The 16,794-nt window shown below is 43.2% G+C and overlaps 1 protein-coding gene and 1 long non-coding RNA gene across 2 annotated transcripts in view; one reads left to right on the top strand and one right to left on the bottom strand.

Moving 5' to 3' along the window:
- Nucleotides 1–12,470: 12,470 nt before the first annotated feature.
- Nucleotides 12,471–16,448, bottom strand: LOC141728758 (uncharacterized). Its single transcript, XR_012579920.1, has 3 exons — nt 16,217–16,448; nt 14,078–14,597; nt 12,471–13,670 (listed from the first exon to the last, which is right to left on the bottom strand). It is a non-coding gene; the product is annotated as an uncharacterized LOC141728758 (long non-coding RNA).
- WNT7B (Wnt family member 7B) overlaps nt 13,980–16,794 on the top strand; it is a 92,217-nt gene continuing 89,402 nt past the window's right edge. Inside the window, exon 1 of the mRNA XM_005482703.3 lies at nt 13,980–14,530. Coding sequence (XP_005482760.1) covers nt 14,460–14,530 — 71 coding nt within the window. The 5' untranslated portion in view covers nt 13,980–14,459. The remainder of the gene's footprint in view (nt 14,531–16,794) is intronic.

The raw sequence follows: 16,794 nt of genomic DNA, 5'->3' as shown, positions 1-16,794 counted from the left end.
GATGCAGGACATAAAGAGTGGTAAAACAATAAGAATTGGAAGAAGAAAAATAGAAATTCATAGACCTGTCAAAAGAAATACAAGGGAGCTCATTTAAATGAGTCCATGAGGTTTACACAGGTGAAGATATGCCTTAAGCCATGAGAATCTTACTGTGTGTGAAGTTATTTAATGATTCATTCTCAAACCAAAACTCAGAATGGTCCATAAAACTGAGTGTGTTTTGACGCTGTGTGTCCAGTTCCTTGCTCTTACTTGTGAATAAAGGTTTACTCTTAAAGCACTGATTTGGAATTGAGTAAAATGAGAGATTCTCTGTATATGTTAAGGTCTAAGGAAGCTTGTTTTAATATATATGGTTTTTTACTTTTTTGTGCTTAGTGCAACACACACACAGTGGGCCTTTTGGCAGAAGTGTGAAAATTGTTTCTGCATCAGCACTATGCTTTTGTCATCCTGAATTCTTTCCTTCAATATATGTCTACATGCCAGTATCACCATTATCTTGTTTGAATTGAGCATGATGCATTTTCTCTAAGTAACTGGGAAAGAAAAGTATTTTTTTCATCCAAACTGCTTGCAAACTGAGAAATAGAATAGAATAGAATAGAATAGAATAGAATAGAACAGAACAGAATATTTTCAATTGGAAAGGAGCTGCAAAAATCATCTAGTCTAACTACCTGATCGCTTCAGGGCTGGCCAAAAGTTAAAACATGTTATCATTGTCCAAATGTCTTTAAGTCTGGCTTTGATCATTGATCATCTCTCTAGGAAGGGTTTTCTAGTGTTTTTGGAAACTTCAATGCTTTTAGGAATGATAGGTAAATAATGTTTTAGTATCTTAAGGGAATGGAAGTAGCCACAGAAATCAGAGTCCTTGTACTTCTAAAAAGCACCCTGAACAAATCAAGAGTGATTCAGGAGTACCAGAAGATCTCATAAAATGCCTGTGGTGTCTTCAATAAGGTAAGCCTGATCTCCTGACTGGTTTCTCCCCGTGGGAGGAAGTGGTAATTTTCCCTTGTTTCACCCAGATTAGTAATTAAACAGATAATTTATGGAAGACCTCTTAGGTGAGAATATCAACAGCTTAATTGCCTGTAATGAGCAACAACTGATGCAGTCACTGGCATTCACAGATGCTTTCTGTAGCAGTGCCTTCATTACAAATTGTGCTAACGTGACCAATACCCTGCCCTTTATGTAGAAAAGTGTTAACAATTTTCTCAGTAAAAACCTCAAAACATTGATGTTGCTTTTTGCAAGCCATGAATGCAAAGGCCTAGGTCACAGGTTTGGCATTTGGCAAAACTAGCTCACACATGCAAAGACTGAAATATTTATATTCTTCGGCTTTTTTATCACTTCTGTCATATCACCCAAACCTAGTGCCACCTGTTTAGCTTTCCCCAATATTGATACCCCTGCTGATATCCTGCTTTTCTAGCTCAGATTCTTCATTCCTTCAAGCCTGTAGAGAGGGAACTGGCAGGCAAGTCCCCATCTCCTTGCTGAGGCAGGAGGCACTGTGATGGAAGTGACTTGCAATCATTCAGTAATGCAGTGATTCAGTGCAGACTGACTCAGGCATGTCAAATTCAGCATCCTCAGCCTTCCTGAAGTCATGACAAACCACAGCAACAATGATGAGCTGAAGTAATCTGTGACAAAGAATCAAGGCAGAAGTCACCCACTTGCCTGTTATGTGATTTCTATGGTTGTATTGTTTTACTGCATTATCAGCAGTGTGACTTGACAGACTAACAATGTAATACACTTTAAATGGCTGAGCTGGAGCTGAAATGCATTGGTCTGTCAGCATCTAACAGGAAGACCAGAAAAGCCAGTTGAAGAGAGGTAGCATTTCAAAAAGGGAGCTCTAGCCATGGAAATTGTGAAAGAAACAGCATCTTGTGGATTCTAGAAATACTACATCTTCTGTCTGATTACACTCTTGAACCCAGATTTCATTTTTATTTTCAAAATATAGTTATTGATTTACAACGAATTCTTAGGAATACCAAGTATACAGTATTTCCTGTATATTTTTAATACACTGATTCATTTTATCAAAGTGCTTGATTTTTTTTTTTGTTCCAGAATCTTTCTTTCTTATACTCCTATTTCAGTTAACTCCTATTTCCTTCAGTCCTCTTTATTTGCTGATTCTCTTCTGCATGCAATTTTTTTCTTATATCACCGTTCTTCAATTCTACCTTCCATTTTATGTTCTCTTGCAGACTCTGTTTTTTGGTCAATATGTAAACAGAAATAATAGGCACCCTTAAAGCCCTCTAAATATTTATTGTCCTAAATTGGATTCTTCCAAAACATATAATTATGCTACATATTGAAAATAGATTGCTCTTTGTTATGACAGGAATAAAAGTAAGATTTTTTTAACAGGGCAAACTTTGCAAGACCTGACACAGTGCTGTTCTAAAAAAGACAAGTTTTGATTTTCACATTACAAAGGAAAAGTACCCATACAGCAATATGGTAATCGAAAGGAAACTTCTAGGAAATTGCTTTTCTTAGTTCTTAATTGCCAAAAGTCGGGGGATGCCTTAAGCCAAAAGAGGGGTTTTTCTCCCTACCTTTATGCCTCATGATTGTGGAAGATGCTAAGCCATTGCTCATGAATTAATCTAAGTTAAGACTTTTGAAAAGAAGAAGAAATGTAGTGAAAAGATATGATAAAAAGACTGCCAAGAGACTGTATTTAATCAAGGCAATAAATATGTTCACACTTTATGGCTCACTGAGGCTCCATAGACAATTCATAACAATCACCTGGAGTTTCAAAGGTCCCAAATAGCAAAGGGCAAAAGATTATTTTAGCTGTGGCATGCACATGAGCAAGTCCAGAATGACTCTGTGAATAAAGCTTTTGGTCACTTTAGAGGGAATAATTAACCCAGTATAAAATAATTTGTTCAGTATTAAATTCCCCTGCACCTACAGACTTCAGGGACAATGTGAATTACTGAGGAACATTCCCAAGAGTGATATTGGGCTGGAGCTATGCTCTGGATTTGGAAGGATGTTGGGAATTAGTTATTTACGTTCAGTAATCAGAAATTTTTTGTTCAGTTATGTGAAACACACAAAGCTAGGCTCCAATTTGCTAACCCTCATATGAACTTGTAGCAAAAAGTCATTGTCTGCACCCAAAGAATGAAAGAATTTAATTAATTCCCTGTGGTGAGACATGTTCATCATACAGGAACTGTTAGTACTTCCGCAAAGTTTCTTCAATTCTTCAAAGCACAGGTAGGAGGGGTGTACAGGTACAAGCACAGTGGCACCTATTCTGAGTTCCTTCCTTCTTTTTAAAAAGCAGAAAGATAAATTGATTCTAGAAACCACAGAGAACTGAAGACTTGCTATGGCAAGGCCGTGGCTGAGGACACTCAATAACTGGTCTTGGCTCTGTGCTGGACTTGTTTTGCTCTCAGGAGTGGTGGGCATGGCAGGAGCCAGCACCTGCCAGCCCAGTGTCCTATAGGGCTGGTTTGGGATGCTCCCTTAGGTGACTGTTCACATCCTGGCAGCTCTCAGGGAGATACTCGGTGGTGGGAGAGGCAGGCACTGTGGTGGCCACACAATGATTTCAGATAAACATGGGATTGTGGAATCGTTTGGATTAGAAGGGACCTTTAAAGGTGACCTAGCCCAACCCCAGACCAAGAGTGCAGGTTTCATGCCAGAAAGGTTTAATGAGGTATCTCCTCCTCTTTTGGGCCCTTGCTCAGGGAGCCTGTGTGTGGAATCCCACCTGTGCTTAGCTTGGAAAGCATTTTTTAATGATTTTTATAACACATGTGAGGCACGTTAGGGCTGCATCCAAACAATCTGCAGAGAACTTTCAGCCCCAAAGGAGGTGATGAAAGAGGAGAGGCTGTCAACACCACGTGAGATTTAAACCCTGGTCTCTACAGATATCTTGTACTGAGTTTAAGGAGACACTGGAGTCAAGCAAAGAGTTAAATCTGTGAAGTATGCACTTTTAAACATTTCATAAATTGCTTGTAACTGCACAAAATACCGCAGGGTGCATGTGAGCACCCCCACATGAAGCTGAATTGCAGCCAGATAAAATATCCTGCAGCTTTTGCAGATAATCCTGATAAAAGAGAGGCTTATTGTAATAGAAAGAAAATGTAGGAAAGATGTGTAGATAAGTGACCATTCTAAGTCAGTGACCTGGGGGAGGACATGATGCAAACATTATTTGATGAGTCATTGGAAGCTGTAAAGGGAAGAGTGGCAAACCTTTTCAGATAATTTGCAAAGTCTAGTCATTACGTATATATATATATATATATATATATATATATATATATATATAAAGTTAATATATCCCATTCTGCTTTGTCATAGAACTCCTAGAACTGCAGCATGACAACACAGCTAGGTGTGCCAAACCCTGATACACAGAAGCAATGATTAAAATATCCATGTAAAAGAGACAAATGTTCTGGAAAACAGATGAAGGATGAATGAAGAGTAAACTTCATTGGGCACATCCTTATAAAACTACTCCCTAGAAGTCATCTTCACCTGAAAACCTCTTTACTGGGGCATTTATTTTTGGTTTAAGACACTAGAAATATTTCTAACTCCTAAGTAGCCTATGAATGAACATTTTTTTCCACTGACTTTACTGTAGCTGTAAATAAATTGCAGACTCTACTCAGTAAGAGCAGTAGATGTTTTTAAATAGTGGCTGGTGGAAAAGACAGCAAGCTAAACAAACCAATGTTCTCATGTTTAGGTTGGCAGCATTAATATCATCAATCCTGTGCTTTCAAAAATAATGTCTGGACTCTCCCTCCCCCCACTTCCATTATTAGATTTACTTTAAAAATCAGGATCATTTTAAATATTGCAATTCTAGATATGCTTGTTTTTCTTAGAAAGCCATAGTTTCTGTGAGTAGTGGAAAAGAAAATCCCATTTAGGAGTTTTTCTTGGCATCTCACATGTATGGAATAAAATAATCCAGAGGTTTTTGTTTGCCATTTTAAAACATCAAGCATTGGAAGGCATGTGATTAGCTTTTGAAATCTAGAAATAATGTACTGTCAGATGTATATAAATACAGATCATCAGAGTAATTTTTAAAAACAACCATGCATAAAATTGAGATATGATATTTTTATTCCAAACAGGAGCGTTCATATTCACACAGATTTATCTCAGAATAGTAAGCAGTATACAATAAAACAAATTAATAATTTCAATATGAATAAAGCCCATAAAGTCCTTTATTTTTATGAAGAGATGGTTATCAAGTCTGTTAATGAGTTATTCTTAGGAGAAAAATGAATGTTTAAAGGCACAATTACAAGATAACGAAGATGACCTAAGCATAGGTCTGCAATTACAGAGTTTCGTACTGGTTGCTGAAATAAATGGGATATTTTCTTGATATGAGAGGGAGAAAAATATACTCTTACGTCTGCACTATTTGCCTTTCAGGATGTTTCCCTGACAGGAGACTGCGCCAGGTAGCAAGACACAAATAGGCATTTTGACTCTAGACCTGAGATTTCTGGAAAGTGTAGTTTAGAAATCAGAAAGAAAAACAAAAACAACAAAACACCAAAAACTCAGGTTTTTTTTCTCTTTTATAGATGGTTATTTGCAATTATTGGAATGACAAGGTTTTTGGTTTTGCAAGTAATGAAGCTACAAGATTTTGTATTTGCTTGTAGTGAAAATGCAAGATTTTTGTGTGGCTACATGCAGTGATGCTGTTCTGGTCTGGGGGCAATCACATTTCTGATGACAGAAATGCATTTAAGCATATATGTGAGAGATTATAAGCAATGCCTTTGAAAGCAATAAGATGAATTGCTAAAGGAGATTCACATGATTAAGCTGTATCACCAGTGATGTAATGATAAATGAAAAAAGAGGTAAGCTCATCCATGTTGTGGTCAAGCCAGTGGGAAGTGAGTAATGTCCACACTGCTCAAATTAGAAACAAGTACATTTTCTCTCAGTGTGTGGCAATGAAGCCAGAACATGAATGGATGGAGATGAGGCACTGTAAGTGGAAACCTCCTGATGCCTTAGAGCTCCAAATGATGATGTCTGGCTTGACTGGAAGACAGAACCATTGTCACATTTTATTTGTCAATTAACGCTCTTCCCCCTTATATTTCTCTTGCTTACTCTTACTAAGGCAGGGTGTCTTACAATGAAAAGTTCATCTCTGGAGGGTTACCTGAGGAAGGACTCCAAAGGACCCTGCAACTCTAGACTCACAATCTCTCTACATACAATATCAAAACCAATATCTGGTAAGGAGACAGCTGCAGTGTTGAAAAACCTACAGCAGGACCTGGTATCTTGTATTTATGGGGTTCCTAGACAAGGAAAGGAGTGATGAATCTGACTCCATGTTCTTAGAAGCCTAATTAATTATTTTAAGATACTATATTATATTAAAGAATACCATACTAAACCATACTAAAGAATACAGAAAGGATACTTACAGAAGGCTAAAAGATACTAAAGAAAACCTTATGACTCTTTCCAGAGCCTTGACACGGCTTGGCACTGATTGGCCAATGAGTGAAAACAACTCACACCAGAAACCAATAAAACAATCACCTGTTGGATAAACAATCTCCAAACACATTCCAAAGCAGCAAAACACAGGAGAAGCAAATGAGATAATACTGTTTTCCTTTTTCTCTGAGAGTTCTCAGCTTCCCATGAGAATAATCCTGGGCAAGGGGATTTTTCCAGGAAATATGATGGCGACACTGGTAGACTTTTCTCTTTGTCATTTAAAGGGTAGGAAGGTTTCTGTCATAATTCTGCTAAGAAGCAATCTTCCCTTGATAGAAGCATTGATTGAAGAGTGCCATGCTCTGTATCTGCAAGCTCATCTCCACATTTGGCACTGTGGCCACTTTGGCCTCACACTGGAATGCTGCCCTGGTGACAAACTCTCTGTGGGTCTCACTGTGTCTGAGCCAAGGGGAATATGTTGCTTGTCTCAATGAGATTTCAAGGTCTAAATAGGAATAAAGGAATAAACATGCCTGTTTATTCATAATATTTCTGGTTTTTTGCAACCATATGTTATTGCTCACCTTCCTTTCTAACTTCCCAACCTTCTTCTGCAGAGAATTTTTCAAGGTAATACAGTCAACAAAGAACCCTGTGATGCAAACTGTAGTTCTTAGTTGGGTTTGAAATCTACAGTGATGCAATTTCACTGGGACAGAACATCAGGCCAAACACACAGAGGAGTTAGAGCTTTAGTCTTAGGCTGAGTATCAATGCTTATTGGTTTGCAACTCAGAAGCTAAAAAGCATTTTACTCTAGATGGAGTAAGGTTACAATAGAGAAAATCAGTTAGGAAGAAAAAAATGCTTAACAATGCAGCTTCCTTTGTAATATTTACAAAAATTGCAGCACTCAATAGGCAGGAAAAACAAAAATAGTATATCACATAAAACTATTCAGTCCCTTAGCTTTTGAAAGATGATTTTAAAGGTTAAGTGTAATCTGACCCCACCATGGTGTCTTTTGTAGTCATCTTTCAAAACCACAGATAACTAAAAATGTGTTTGCCCATCTAGACATGTCTGAGAATATAATAAGAAAATGAGCATGTCATTCTCAGGAAAAATCACTTCTGAGTCCTGATTTTTCCTTTTGTTGCATCATATGTAGGGCTTACAGACTTGCTGATTATAGATTAAATTACTAATCTAAAATTATTTTATCTAGAAATTTTGCTAAACTCAGTATTTAGTTTGCATTCATTTGGTATAAAGCTTCTTTAGTAGGGCTACTTTAGGCAAATCATGGAATTGAGTTCAATGATGATGTCTTACTGTATTGTCTGAAGCATGGAATAAAAGTTATTCACAGAACTTTAGAATCTACAGTCTCAAATCTTAAGTCTCTGAATTACTGCACTGATTAGAAATGTGCAAAGGCTCCTTTCATTAGACATTTGCTTCATGAGGACCAGGGAGAATGTTTGTTTCTGCAAGATAGGATGAAAGGCTTCATGAAATACTGCCTAGAGATAACTGCTCTGGGTGTTCCTCTAAACTCCTGGATGCAAACTCCATCTCCTCTGGTCAAGCTAGATGCTTCCCGAAACACTTTCAGAAGAAGTCAGGAAGCCTCTCACCATGCTTTTTGAAGGTGAAAGGAGTTTTGCCAGCACAGTGGTTGAAAGCAGAGTCACAGAATCAAAGGCCTCATGTCTAAAAGGAGCCTGGATGTTTGTAGCCTGTGGTAGGATCCTGTACTACTAAATTTCTGTAGATGATTATTTAACCTGATCTTAAATCTTGGCAATATTTGCCATTAATGGCAATATTTGCCATTAATTTTGTCTAAATGCTGCTCAAGTCCATTAATCACAAGTACAATTCCTTACCTTGCTGTCTTTGCAACGTGTTTTTGCACATTTGAAGACTATTACTCTCCCTGCTCAGTGTGTGTTTCTGTAAAATAAAGCAACACAACCTTTCCTCATGGATGATGTATTTCATTGTTGTAGTGGATCATCTTCCTGTTGTTCACCTCTGGGTCATCTCTAGCTGGTCTGTGTACTTACTGAAGTTCACTGGCCAGAAGACAATTTCATACATGAGTCTGGACTTCCTACTGCTGCAGAGTAACAGAACATGTCAAGTTCATTCCCATACAACATGCTTGTTATTCATAGTATTTCTCCTTTTTTGCAACATATGTTATTGCTTGCTCACATTCCTTTTTAACTGCCCACCCTTCTTCTGCAGAGAATTTTTCAAAGTAATGCAGTCAACAAAGTAAGAAATCAGTTCATGAAGAACAGAAGAAAGAATCTAAAATTATATCAAGTCCAGTGGAACAAAGCCAGGAAAGCTTCAGTTATCAAGGAAGGAATTTGTGAGAAAGTTTGTAAATTCCATTTTATGCTGCTATAAAGATGTGTACAGTACCTCTGCTTGAACACTGACTCTGAGCTTGGATGAGACAAGTAAACAGAAATTTTCAAGCCAGAATTTACCTGCATATATGAAACATCTGAAACAACTGAGCATTGACAACTCTGTTACTTATTAATCAAATTAGCTGTCTGCTATACTGGTGGAGGCTTAACAGGCTTGGGAATTACAGGAAGACTAATAGCTTGAGAAAGTGGAACATATTCCAGGTAATGAGATGTAAAAGAGAGGAAAGAAAAAGAGGGAGAGAAACAGGGAAGGAACTGAGATGAAAGGCAGTGGTGATCAAAGATGTGCCCAGATGCTGTTTTGCATAATACCAAGTGAGAGAAGAACTAAGAGGGCAGTGGACAGGTCAGTTACCATGTAAGACCAGATTCAAACCTGGACTGTGGTGCAGGTTTTATTGCCATTAAATCATGCTATTGCCATTAAGTCATTACCATGCCTGATGCACATGCCAAAAGCATAATCTCTTACCAGTTTGGTACCCTTCTGCTGAATCAAAGCTCAAAGACCAGGTGATTGGGAACATAGCATCAGAAGCTCACTGAAGGACATCCCAAGCTGGAAAAAACTCTGGCATCAGAGGTTGGGTTTGGTAGTCTCTTAGAAAAAAGGGACATCTTAGACATAGGAAGCAGGTGGGTAAATGCAGTAGTGTGATTTAAGACTTCATGTGCAAAAGCATGGTAACACAAGTACAAAATATTAATGACTGCTAGTATGTGCATATGCTTAATGTGTACATTTGTTAGGAATGTGCATGAATTGTGTGTAAAATCCTGATCAAATGCAAGATCCCTATCTTTGTGTACTTCTTTTTTTCATTTTTCTTCTTTCAGTTCTTTTTGTCTCTTTTTTAGCCCCATATGGTCTGGGTGTTTCCCCTGAGCAATGCTTTTGTGCAATTGTTTTGTTAGTGATAGATGGGGCCTTCATCTACAACTGCAACAGTGGAGCAACAGTGCCAGAGAGTGGCTGGCTGGGATAAATGCAGCTGGATTTGCCTTGTAGTTAAGCCTTTGGGACTTAGAACGAGGACACAGAATCAGAGAATATGCTGAGCTGGAAGGGAACCCAAGGATCATTGAAGTCCAGCTCCTGGTCCAGTGGTTGATCTGAGCAATACAGAAACAAGAGGAAGGCATGTAAAGTGGCCTGTCACAGAGTAATTATCTCTTCTGTCTGCATTCCCTAGAAATTTCATGTGATTTACTCTGATTTTGTACACTATTCTTGGAAAAATGCTAGGGAAGGTGATGTGAGCTCTGACCAACAGTTCCTTTCCCTTTGGTCCTGCTTGCTCAGATTTCAATTTACAGAGCTGTACAGGCTGCAAGCTGTTCCCATACTGTGTAGTTTGCTTCTCCTGCTTGGGCAGAGTTCCCTGTTCATGAAACCCTGTATGCCCCAGGTCAGACCAACAGCACTGTGTCCCTTGTGCTGCACCCTGGAATAAATGTTACCCATGCCTGGGCCAGTGACTCTGGTTCCCATCATCTTCATTTTCTAAAGAGATGCACACCTAAGCTGTCCTCGAGCAGCAGCCAACAGTTGCCTCCTGTTGTTTAAGCTTTCACAGCCTGACAGGAGACTTCTGAAGGTCACTTGGATTCTCCTCCCTAGGTGAAGGAAAAGGCTCTCCAGTTGGAGTGGGGGTAAATGCATTTGTGATGGATTGGGAAAGCTGAAGCTCAACAGGGCTTTGCAATGTTTTACCACAGGAGCCGCTTTATCAGAAGGCTGTGGGGAGGTGTGGGAGAGGTGTAGGGACCAGCAGCAGTGTGTGTAGGTGACCTTTCCTTTGGCAGGTTTTGGAGGTGTGAATGTTGAGCTTTGCCAGCAGAAAGTCAGTGCAGGAGAAACTGAATTACTGGTTTTTAAATTGACTATATCCCCTGCTATGCCAGTTATTTTGGATGAGTAATGAATAAGAACTGTGTACTAGAAGACCATTCAGCAAATTATTTCAACCAACATCTACCAATGCTTTTCTATTTAGGAATATTACCTTGCATCCAGAAAGTCTTTCAGCATTATTAAAGTGCTATTTGTTTAAAGTGATTCAATGGGCTTTATATATTTTGCACATAAAGTAATCAGGTGAATCTCTGAATACTAATGTGAGAATTAAGCATTTTAATATTCTACCAAATTTTTTTTTCTTAAATCACAGAATTATTAAGCTTCATTAAGTCTTCTTCTCCTCAGCCTAAATTTTCAGGAATAGTCAAACTGATATTTGAAGGTAAGAAAATGTATAATTTTCTCTCAGTCTAGGATCTTCAAATCAATTAGCTGAAGATAGCATCAGAGTAAGGGTCAAAAATACAGAAAATTTTTGCCCTTTAAATCATGCTACAACCTAGTCTAGTTTCTGTTGTTGAAACTTCTTGGGTTTTCATGAAGTTTGCAGAAGCAAGTGGGGTGTGCTAGCCTGACAGTCACTGAGGAGACGTAGACAATGTGAGTTGTATTCCCATATCCGTGGGGTTTGTGACAAGACAGGCACGAGGGGTCTGTAGAGGAGACCTGTGACAACAAATAGCTGCGATGCGAAGCCTCTCTCGCCTCCTAATCTCCGTGGACAGTGAATGAGCAGTTCCTGCTCATGGCCTCGCACCCGGCCAGGCCTGGGTGCGGAGCAGACCTGAAAGGGCAGGCTGGATTTGTGCTCGGGTGCGGGAGCAAAGGGAAGCAGCTCACGGGCAGCTCCCAGGCGCGGCACTCCTGCAGACCGGGGGGACCGGGCTGTGCATCCCGGCCCCGCCGGGGCTCCTGAGCGCATCCCGGCCCCACGGGATGGAGCCGCTCCGCACGCCCCGGGCCCCGAGCACCGCCGCAGGGTGGCGCTGTGACCCCGCGGGACGGCCCGGGGCCGCCTCCGCCGGGCCGGGACCGCGCTCCGGACAGACAGAGGGGCACATCCTCGGGACAGCGCTCCGGACAGACAGACCGCCGGGGCACATCCCCAAGGTGCATCCCCCGCGGCACCCGCCCGCTCCCGGCCCTGCCGCCCCCCTCGTCCCGCCCCGCAGGAAACATCTTTCTGTACCCCGCTCCTCCCGCCACCGCATCCTCGCGACTATCATGAGTGACACATAACACTTCTTTTCCAAAAAGTTTCAAAAACCGGCAGAAAGATTCACAGGTGGCGGGTGGTGGTGATGGGGTTGCATCGTAAATGAGTTTTTGGTGTTGGTGGAAGAGTTCGGGAGACAGCTGTGGGTAAAGTTAGGAGGGTGTCGGAGACATGGTTCTGCAAAAGTGAAATATAGAATCAAAGTGTGATGGAATATTCTGAGTTGGAAGGGCCCCACAAGGATCCTCAAAGTCCAACCCATGGATTTGCACAGGACAGTCCCAAGAATGGCACCATGTGCCTGGGATTCCTGTGATTCTGTGAAACACGGCCTCATCTTACAAAAAATTGCTTAAAAAATAATAGGGCTGAAGAACACAATAATCTTTATGTTGGGTCCGGAAAAAAAAAAAGAATAATAAATGACATTTAAATACAAGGAAATGAGTATGAAGGGGAGACTGGGCATTTTTAAAGGACAAATTGTCTGTAGTTGGGTATTGATGACAGTGTAGCCGAGCGGACTGGAGGAGAGCTGGCTGCCTCCGAGAGCCAGAGTGCTGATTATTAAAGAATGAGACTGAGGAATGCGGGGGAAAAGAGCCAAACCGATCCGCAGCAGAGGAATCGGAGCTGGCGGTGCACTGGGAAGTCTCGGCTGCCTTCGTCGCTACTGGGGACTTGCCCTGAGTCCCCCTTCCCCAGCACGGCCCTTCTCTGCCCCGCTTCGCTCCCAGGGACAGGCCTGGGGTCCCTGCCCTGTTCCTGTGGGCTGAGTGGGTGATGACAAGGTGCGGGCAGCCTTTACTGCGGCGGTCTGAACGTGACCTGCGATTTCACACTGCGCCTCTTCAACGGCAGCCTGGCTGGCCTTTAAAAAAATCCTTTGTTTTCTCCATCAGGATAGATACTTTACGATGAAATTCTATGTTCAGCCTCTTTTGCTTGCTTGTCACTGCCTGCTTTCCTTTCAGGCTTTCCTGGTGTGTGTTTAGCCGATTCTCTCTGAGAGATGCCTAGAGCCATCTGTGCTGACTGTTGCTACACGTATATGAATGTGTGTGGAGGAGAGGGCAGAGGTGCACGAGTTTTTCCGTATCTGTGTAGCTCCCTGCAGCCCACAGACTTGCATCGGAGTGCTATTTAAGCGTGCATATGCATGCAGATCTGTGCCTCCGGACAGGCACACATTGTGTAGTAGACTGGAACAGATAATTCCGCAGAATGCAAGAATAAACGGAGCAGCTCAGAAATCAGCGAGGAAGAAAAACAGAAAAAAACAGAGAGAAAGAAACGAAAGGAAAAAAACCCACAAAAAATCAGAAAGAAAAGGAAGCCTTGCTTCATTGTTAGTGTCTGAACACAAAGTGAGGTTTTGTCCCACCGATTAATCTCTCTAGGAGCAGCAAACTGACTATCCTAAGCTAGTGTTACAAGCTAAGTGTATCAGTTGCTCAAAGGAGGAAGCATATTCTCTTACTGCGGAAAATGATATCAAATTTGGTGGCAGACGTTGGTGTCCAGCAGGGTCAAATGGCCGAAGAAGTAGTCTGGACACATGTTGCTTTTTAGGATACAGCTGCCAGCAAGTGGGGATTAACGCCTGCCTCTGTTTGTTTAGAAAGGAAAAAAAAAAAAAAAAAAAAAAAAAGAGAGAGAGAAAAAAAAAGACGAAGAAAAAAATTAGAAAAGTTTAACAGTTTCTTTTGTGAAGTCTGTACATTGCAAATCCAGCCGCGTTACTGTACTAAAGGAAATGAAAAAATGCTTCGGTTTCAGAGGACGAGTCCTTTATTTCCCTTATTGAATACGTTTCATGTGTTTTTCCCCAACACCCCGGCTTAAGGACATGCCTTTTGAAACACAAACACACGCACAGCTCGCACACGCACACGCAGATAAGATATGTATTAGATCCTGACACATGCGGGGTGGAGGGAAGAGCGGGAGAGAGAGAGACAGAGAGAGAGAGAGAGAGAGAGAGAGAGAGAGAAAGAGAAAGAGAGATCCTCCTACCTGGAGCCATAGATTGCAAGATACGTAGTGTTACCTGAGGAAGTCAGAACAAGTAAAAACAGATTGAACTTCAGGGCTCTATGAGGCAGTTGATCAAGATCAGTGCTTGCTCATTCTCTCCCTCAGACTGTCTGTCTTGGGGTTTTGTTTTACTCTTTTGAGCAGCCCTTTCCGTTTTTTCTTCCTCTTTAGCTTTAATATCGGAGCCGGTTTCGGTCACCATGGCTCTGGGAAGAGCTGCCTATCTGCGCGGAGTTGACTTTTTGCAGCTCGGCCGGCTTTGCTCCTGGGTAGCTTCAGCAATGCTCTTGACTGGGATTTAATCGACAAGATCAGTTCGGCTTTTTGTGCAATTTTTATGGCTCAGTCCATTTTCTAGATCATGCACAGAAACTTTCGGAAGTGGATTTTCTACGTGTTTCTATGCTTTGGAGTCATCTATGTCAAACTAGGGTAAGTCCTTCTGCACGACAAATCTTGCCTTTTGGGTCACGTTAAGTGCGGAGTTGGGAGCAAAAAACTGCAGAGGAGGTAAAAAAAAAAAAAAAAAAGAGAAAAAAAGGAAAAGATGTGAATATTATTTCTCTCCGCCTCCGGGTGTCCCAGCGCCGGCAGCCCCCCGAAGCACGGCTGTCCCGTCTCCCCCGGTCCCGGGCCGGGGCGCTCCGCCCGCCCCGAGCCTGCAGGGAGCCGCTCGCTGGTGATGACGGATCCTTTTATTTTGTACTGCTTAAGCGAACTTAAATATTATCTCTGGCTTACAGTACCCTCGGAGGAAAAAAAAAAAAAAGAAAAAGAAAAGGCAGCCTGACAGAGTTAACTCAGGCGCTGCTGCTGGGACAATAGAGCAGGGCTGAGGTATTAGGCGAAAGGGGCGGGAGGAGGGGAATCCCTGCTCTGAACCTGCGCTCAGGGATTTGGTTTATGCAGGCCTAGACACAATTTGCGTTTCTATCCATCACATGGACGTGTTGAAATTAAGTTGACAACTGGTCCGGCTGCCTCTGCTCTGGTGCTCCCGGGAAGCCGAGCGGGCTGGGGCGCAGGGACCGGCCCGGGGCCCTGCAGGGTGCGGCGGGGGCTCCGGGGAGCCCGCTGTTTGCTCCTCGCTGTTTGATCACCGCAATCGAGTGCACGCGGTTATTTTGGCTGCCAAGTTTCGCCCTCTTTCCCTCTGTCTCTCCCCCCATTGCCTGTATGCCCTTATTAATATTGCTCGTCGCAGTAGGCTGACTTGAGTTGAATTTCCACATTCCTGAGCCCCAGCCGAGTCCTTACCTGTCGAACTACAAACTCTTTAAAGATCCTGTCTTTGCGGGATTTTTTATGCTTTTTTTTTTAATGATCAAGAATACCTAAGGTGAGTTGCACTCCAAAAACGCTCACTCCCCACCTTGAAATCAATACAGGGAAGCCAAAGGGCAGCTCCCAAAGACAGGAGAACGGGAAGGGAATTCTCTGGGAGAATTCCCCAGAGAAAGGGCAGGCTGGAGCTCGGCCGGGGCAGCGGAGCGGGAGGGCAGCGAGGAGCAGCCCGGCCCGGCCCGGCCCTGCCCGCCGGGAGCCGCAGCCGCGGACGCTGCTCCGCGCACGATGCGCGGCGGGAGCGGCCACGTCCCCGCTGTCAGCAGCGCCGGGAGGAGGGGGAGACCAGAGGGAGGGGATCTGCGGGAGGGAGCGCGCCAGAGCCCAGGATTAAGGTTAAACAGCGGGGGGAAGGAATTAAACTGGGCTCCTCGGCGGTGAGAAAGGAGCGGCAGGGTCTGTGCAGCCCACCAGGAGCTCTCAGCAAGGGCAGAGCTTTCCCGTTTTCAGGGTGCCGGCGAGACCCTGGAAAGAAGCCGGCTGCTTCCCGGAGGGTTCCCAGCGGGTTTCTCGGGAATCGCATCCCTTTGTGTTTGCTCATTTAGGTGTTTTTGGCACGGCTCTCGGCCCGCCCCTGCAGCCGCAGGTGCCGCCGCGGTGGCCGGCGGAGCGGGGCGCTGCCCCGCGGGGGATGCGCGGGTGCGGAAGGGGCACGGCCTGCGCTCTGCCCCTGCCCTGTGCCCGTGGGGAGCCCTCGTTCCCCCCTGGCCCGGCTGAGCCCGGGGATAGCCCCAAATCCTGCCTGCTGCAGACAGCTCCTTTCAGTGCTCTGACCTTTGCGGGGCCGAGAACCTGCGCCGCCCTTTGTCGCAGCGATGTCGGCTCTGTCCCCCTCTAGGCTCGGATTGCCGGGAGTGGAGATGTGTGATGAATTTGTTGAGGCTGTGTATCCATAAATGAAGCGATGACAGGGTACCCAATCTACTTCAATAGCGTGAGGACTTTGTAGAGCACACCCCGCACACAGAGGCAGGCGAGCTCAAGGAAAACGCTTTGCAAAATGAGGGCAGTGGCGCAGCTATTGCTTTGCCTGCGGCCGAAAGGAACTGGGGATTGGGCAGTCTGGAAGGCAGATCTCTCTTTGAAATTGGTTTTGGCTGTTTTAGAAGGAGATTCAGAGCAAAAATCACAAGAATGCTGTCGCACTGAGCCTGGAAGTGAAACTGAGCGGACATCAGGAACAGTAAAAGCCTTTGCGGAAACCCTATCAGATCCATCACCATGCCTGTAAGGCGATGAGGATACTTCACTTTCTCTGAACAATAGCAGAGAAATTTGCTCTGAGATCCAGGGCTACTTCTAGGCTAGGCATGTGGGATGCAATTATTTCCTCTTTCATCAGCCACTGGAAC

The sequence above is a fragment of the Zonotrichia albicollis genome, chromosome 4 (assembly GCF_047830755.1).
Source record: "Zonotrichia albicollis isolate bZonAlb1 chromosome 4, bZonAlb1.hap1, whole genome shotgun sequence".
Taxonomy (NCBI): Eukaryota; Metazoa; Chordata; class Aves; order Passeriformes; family Passerellidae; genus Zonotrichia; species Zonotrichia albicollis.
Note: the sequence above shows the minus strand (reverse complement) of the source record. Positions and strands in the feature narration are given on the sequence as shown.